Raw genomic sequence first — 6,771 nt, forward strand, 5'->3', positions numbered from 1 at the left:
GTGATAATCTAGGGTAATTGGATGGAAACCCCTAATCCCATGTACCATTTGGTAGCCACTAATCCCCCAGGCTAGTGTCCAGATGATTTTCAACCACTTAATAATCCTCTGATTATCTGAAGTTTGGCTTTGGCAAGACTCGAACCCAGGACCCTTCCTGGAAAGTGGCGGCTGGTGGCCACTGAGTTATTACCCAATAGTTAATTTAAATGAAGGCAAAAACATAGTCGTAGTTGTTTTACTCTTTTGCGAGATATGGCATGTGTATATTGATTTTGATAAGTTGCTACTATGTTGGTTGAATACTTATAACTCGGTATCTTTTACTATTAGTAACTGTTATACAAAATGTATCTGCCGCATGGAACAAGGTACCTTTTTGCAACAAACACATGTCGAATTAGGACATATATTTGGATGAATCCTTTGTTAACCTTGATAGCCAACTAGTTTTCTTGTTATGTTGTATTTGAAGACCGTAGCATATCATTGCTAGAGGTTTTTACGGTGGTGCCTCGTACAAAATGATGTGTTAGGGTAATTTATAAGTATTTAACCCATTAGCAACTTAATTACGAGAGTGTATCTAATATACCAAGAAATATGCCCTCTTTGGCAAGAGAGTAAAAGAGCTATGTTTCTGCCTTCGTTTAGATTCTCATAATATCCATGGATAAAATAATAGGCAATCATAACAATCCCAAGGTCTGCCTCCTTAAAATCTTCACGGAAGGTTACCAAAGTAGAACTATCATCATGACTGCACTGATCACCAAAGATCAATTTAAACAATATTCGAAGGGGGAACAATGAGAGCAATAGGCATTAATTCTTCTAAAATTTTAATGTGGCCAAAGAACAGAAAATTTTTTGGTAACTATAAAGACCAATAGCACCCCAACAATAAACCTTTAAAAAAAGATATTCAATAATTCAAAATTGAAGAGCAAGTAAAAAAAGATATTCGAACACTTCTTTTTTTAAAAATATTCAATAGGGATTCTTACCATATTACAACTTCGCCGCTTCTTTCAATATCATAATCAAAACCAATAAACTGTAAGTATGTAATAGTAGTGACATAGTGTTTTTTCTTGCATATTAGCATATATAACACCAATAAACCAAGAAGGAAGAATTCCACTAGGCCCTCAAAGCTTCCATTACTTTCTCTTTAGACTTATCGTACAATCAGTTGGAAGGAAGAATTCCGCGAGGCCCTCAAGTCCAAAGCTTCAGACGATTCCAACCAGGGGAATATTAATTTATGCGGATACGGGATATCCACTTACCAACAACTGCATTGGTTCAAAAGAGTCCACATCACCAACTTGAATAACCACAGGAACTCATCATGTCACTACGTACGAATTGAAAGTGAAACATTGGTCTAAGTTATGAACTACGATTAGTTGTGGGCTTAAGGATATTTGCCATGCCGTGTATATATATTATCGGGATAGTGGAGTACATGATACAAATATCATGTTGATCGAATATTCTTGAAGAACTGATAAGTATACAAACAGAATTCCAGAAAACACATGAGTAATAAGAACGAATAGCACGAATCCAACCAACAAAAGTCAGCTATTAACTTGGATAGATTCTGGATGTGGAGTATCGGGGACTCCTAAACTATATTTGAGTTCCAGCCACTCCTAAACTATATTCAGTTGCAGTTGACATCCAATATAGCCCCATGCCGAATAACTCATCACCATCTTCTTGCTTTCCCCTCGGTCACTGCCAATATCTTCCTCTTTCTTTGCCACACGTGTTGAAAACCCTATTATTGTCTCTGCAGAATTTTCAGTCACCGTTGTCGAGGTCGACTGTGACAAGGGCGAAACCTGATCCTCCTCCGTCCCAATGCTCGTCACCTTAGAAGTCGAAACCCCAATCGCCGACATTGAAGTCAGACCAGAAACAGGCATAGTCGGCTCCGACTGTGAAATAGGCTGTTTCTGATCTGCTTCCTGATTTACTTGCTGATTTGCTTCTTCCTTGCTCTTCTCGTCTTCTCGACTGCCTCAGTTTTCCTAACCAATGATTGGTCAATCCTGGCCAAGTGTGCATCAGGTAAGCGGATTTGTTTTCTGACAGACTCTATCTCTTCCCTGAATTTCCTTATAAGGATCAAGGCCAGTTCGACATCAGCCGATATGGCCTGTAAAGCAGCATTGACATCAATACTCATACAAGCCATTCTACCCACAATTTACAAGATCCAAAGCTCTAATACCAATTGAGATTAAACAGAACAGAAAACAGCACCAAGTAGACAATACCAACGCAATGTATAAACGAACAACAAGTAATAACACAAACAAAGCCGATGGAAGCCGACTGTTAAGTAGATAAACAGAAATTAGAGCTCCTGTAACTCCTTAAGTCTGAATCAGACAATAATAATAATCTCCAATGCCTAAAATACGGTGGCTACAAGCCTTATATAAATAGGACACAACCCTAACATGGAAAATAAGTAATTAACTAATAATTATAAAATTTCTGCGGTATTCAACCCAACACCCAACCCACTTGATACGTATCACTCTTGTGTTGAGTCTCTGTGAATCATAGATGCAGAGTTGACCTGTGGTCCATTGTAAACATATTTGACTCAACAACCGTAGATTGCCACCGTGTATCCTAATACTTTTTCCTTTCCTAAACTCGTGATGTGAAAGTTAGAGAGAAAGAGGAGGAAGCAATGACAGAAATGTTTAGGCCCGTTGCATTTCAAATAAGTTCATGGTGATGTTCATACTGCTTGGGAATTTACTTTCATTTATGATGTATAATACTTTTCTGAGTGACAAATAAGATAATGTATAAAACGTTGCATTTCAAATAACTGAATAAGCAATGACAGGAATGTTTGCTGTGGTTTTATATAAACTTTTGTTAAAGACTAATATTACTATTTGAGCTGTATTTGTTCAATTCCCTGTCTACATTTTCTCTACACGCGTTTCAGTATACAACAAAATTTGTTCCTGAATTTAACACGGCTATCAGTGAAGGGCATCTGTGTGATTCTAATCATCTTCATCTTAGCCACTCTTTATCACTGTCATCAGCGTTTATTTTCATGTATTTTTTTTCTTCTAACAACGTTAAAATATCAAGACATACATACAAGAGCAAAAAATGAATGTTACCCAGTTAATGTATATTAAATTGTATTTTTATTTCTTTCTATGTTATTATCCAAACATATACTACACCAGTCATGGTCATATTTAATTATATGAGCAATATCGTATAATAACACAGACATCTCAGTTGTTTTTTAGAAAGTATCAATGTATCATAAATGGAGTATCATGTTGTGGAATCTTTGATTCCTATGATTTCCAGAGGAGATGAAGCGTTGCTAAATATGCTTGTCCAAATAAGCCTGTTCAATTGTTCATCTTGAGGTAAAACACTATTGTATTTGCATGTTATCGTGCAAATAAAATACACTTTATACCACTTATAGGACTTTACTTTACAAAACTTATCTGGACTATTTAGCAAAATAAACAACTTTTGTCTAAAATCATCAAAGATCTATCACCAATGTATCAAGTATTATACTAATGAGTTGCAACAACTTACAGCTTTTACTGGCATGAGATGATCCTAATCTTGATCTCACCAATAATCACCACATGAGCACTTGCCATCTTTGAAGTAGTGAAATCGTCTAACGTCCCTTACAATGATCTCCCTTTCAACGACTTTGGAAATGAATTTGGTTGCGGAATGGCAGTCATTGCAAACTCTAAGGTTTTTAGCAACTCTAATTGGAGTGCCAGGTGGCGTGTTGAGTAATCCAAATGCTATTGCCAGTCTCTCACTATGGGCGCATAGCAGCGTCTCTTTTTCCTCCTCGTTTATATTGTGCAGAACACATGATGTATCAGGCACGTAACCTTCCTTTTTTATTCTCTCTGATAATGTTTCAAGAAACTCGTGAAGCTGCTCGCTTTGTGGATGTGAATTATCTCCTGCAACAAATTTGTGAACTTCATCATCAAACTCAATCCAACTGCACCCGGGTTCTTTCTTTACCCCATTTCTGATCATACTTTTCCTCACTTCGGTTGCTTTTTCCCATAACCCGACAGATGAGTATATGTTTGAGAGAAGAACATAGTGGCTAGCCACATCTGGCTCTAATTCGAGTAGATGGTTCGCTGCAATCTCCCCAAGTTCCACGTTTTGGTGAATCCAACAAGCACCAAGTAAGCTACTCCAAGCACCTACCTTATTGAACCATGAAGGCATGTTGTTGATAAGCTCATAGGCTTCACTTAATTGACCGGCTCGACCCAGCAAGTCAACAACACATCCATAATGATCTTCAGTCGGGTCAACACCATATTCAGTTTTCATTCTATGAAACAAGTTGCGGCCTTCATTTACCATTCCTGAATGACTACATGCTGCAAAAAGTGTAATGAATGTGACCTCATTAGGCTTGACTTCAGCCACCATTTTGTCAAAAAGCGACATGGCAATCTCTCCTTTCCCGTGCATACCATAAGCCAAAAACATAACGTTCCACGTTATCACGTTTCTAACAGGCATCAAGTCAAACACATTTCTGGCTAAATTTAAGCAGCCACATTTCGCATACATGTCGGCTAGTGCACTACCTACAGCAACATCTGACGCTAATAGATTTCTAATAGCATAAGCATGGATTTCTTTCCCTTTTGCCAGAGCTGCTAAGGCTGCACAACCAGGAAGAACGGTCATTAAAGTTATTAAATTCGGTTTACACACAACATTTCGGGTACTATTAGCTTCATTTTGATCATTTGTTTCATCTCTTTGTGTCATCTTGTGTAGCAGATCTAACGCGTGTTCATGACATCCGCAAACCACATATCCTGTGATCATCGTATTCCAAGAAACTGTGTCCTTTATCTCCATGTTATCAAATATGTTCCTCGAAATATCAATCTTTCCAATTCTAGAGTACAAGTCCATTAATGCGTTTTGCACATACGCGTCTTTACCAAACCCCATTTTCAAAACATAACCGTGCATGCCTTCTTTGTCACGAAAAGCTTCACAGTGCACAGAAGCCGGCAATACACTTGCCATGGTCGTGGGGCTAGGAAAAAGTCCCGAAAACTCCGTCATCTCAAAGAAAAGCATCAACGCGTCATCATAAAATCCATTTTGTGCATAGCCAGCAAGCATAGCGTTCCAATTCGCAAGGCTTCTATTCACAAGCCCATCAAAAACTCTACGACCCGTTATAACTTCTCTACAATTGCAATACATGTCAACTAAAGCACTACACACATACGAATTTTCAATCAAACTACCGTTCCTTAAAGCATAAGCATGAATTTCCTTACCATAATCTAACAACTCCAAATGAGAACAAGCAGGAAGAACACTCGAAATGGTTACACCGTCAAGCTTTACTGATCCATCACCAACCATAACTCTAAAAACACCCATTGCCTCCTCAAACCGATCTTTCTGAGATAACGAACTAATCATAGTATTCCAAGTAACCAAATTCTTTTCAGCAAAAATCTCAAATATCGAAACAGAATCTTCAACTCTACCTAGCTTTGCATACATTGACATCAACGAGTTATTCGTAAAACTCATATTCTCCCCACTTCTCAAACAATACCCATGAACCTGCTTCCCTAGCCTAACAGACCCCAATTGTGAACAAGCAACCGAAACGCTCACCAAAGTAAACGAATTCGGTTCCACCTCATCATCAAATTGCATTCTCCTAAACATATCTAATGCAAGCTCCCATTCTTCAAACCTACACAATGAACCAATCATAGTATTCCAAGAAACTTTATCTCTTTCAGTAATTTTATCAAACACCTTAACTACATCACTCAAAACCCCACATTTCCCATACATATTCAACAATGTATTCGACACGGTCACCGAAGATACATCGTACCCATGTTTAACAACAGCCCCGTGAACCTGCTGACCTAAATTCAAGTCATGAATTTCTGTCACGGCTTTTAAAACAGCAGGGAAAGCAAAGTTGTCGGGTTTGTTACCCGATTTTGTCATGTCGATATAGACCGATATCGCTTCGTGGAAATTGTTGGCCCGAGTATTGGACCGAAGTTTTTCGACCCATGAAGCATAATTTGAGGTGGGTTTTTGATTTGGTGAAATGGGTCTGGGGGTTTTTTGAATGGGGATTTGGTTTTGTGCTTGAAATGGTGAAGAGATTGGTAATGTTGACATATATAGTTATGTTTTGTAAAGGGCGTGCGTTTCTTGTTATGAATAGATTGAAGAAGGAGATGATGGAGGGAAAACAATGATTTGTAACCTCATCCATGGCAAAAATCCTTAAATGGATGAGTTATAACCAACCACTATATTTTTGTATTTTCAGTTCTATGTTACATTGTTACTACTTATTTTGGGCGAAACAAAAATATTCTTGATCATAACCGATTGGATTGGATCAAATAGTTAAAAAATTTTACAATAAAATCAACCAGCATGTTTGAGTCCCGCATAGGGGTAGGGTTTTATCTCAATTAAATGTCATGTCTTCTGGCAGTTTAGTTGGAAGTTTCTCCTCCTTCTAGATATTAAGGGTGACGGAGTTCTATAGCATGGACCCGATTAAGACAATGTAAGCTAGATCCTCTGTTTCAAGCAAATAATTCACACATTTTCAAAAAAAAAAAAAAAAAGTCATATGTTAAGGGTTCGATTTTCATGCCTAACAATGTTGGTGGTAAACAGCCTCCTTACCTTTGG

The 6,771-nt window shown here is 37.9% G+C and overlaps 1 protein-coding gene across 4 annotated transcripts; it reads right to left on the reverse strand.

Moving 5' to 3' along the window:
- Positions 1 to 954: 954 nt before the first annotated feature.
- Positions 955 to 6,365, reverse strand: LOC122593686 (pentatricopeptide repeat-containing protein At3g57430, chloroplastic). 4 transcript variants are annotated; one of them, XM_043766128.1, is made up of 2 exons: positions 3,610 to 6,365; positions 955 to 1,298 (listed from the first exon to the last, which is right to left on the reverse strand). In XM_043766128.1, exon 1 carries the CDS (start codon positions 6,241 to 6,243, stop codon positions 3,646 to 3,648), a length of 2,598 nt encoding a protein of 865 aa, XP_043622063.1. In that variant the 5' UTR covers positions 6,244 to 6,365; the 3' UTR covers positions 955 to 1,298; positions 3,610 to 3,645. The 4 variants fall into 4 exon arrangements, with proteins under 4 accessions (XP_043622063.1, XP_043622064.1, XP_043622065.1 ...); XM_043766129.1 differs by lacking the exon at positions 955 to 1,298 and adding an exon at positions 1,476 to 2,063; XM_043766130.1 differs by lacking the exon at positions 955 to 1,298 and adding an exon at positions 2,078 to 2,170.
- Between the last annotated feature and the right edge of the window lie 406 nt (positions 6,366 to 6,771).

The sequence above is a fragment of the Erigeron canadensis genome, chromosome 3 (genome assembly GCF_010389155.1).
Source record: "Erigeron canadensis isolate Cc75 chromosome 3, C_canadensis_v1, whole genome shotgun sequence".
NCBI classification, from domain to species: domain Eukaryota; kingdom Viridiplantae; phylum Streptophyta; class Magnoliopsida; order Asterales; family Asteraceae; genus Erigeron; species Erigeron canadensis.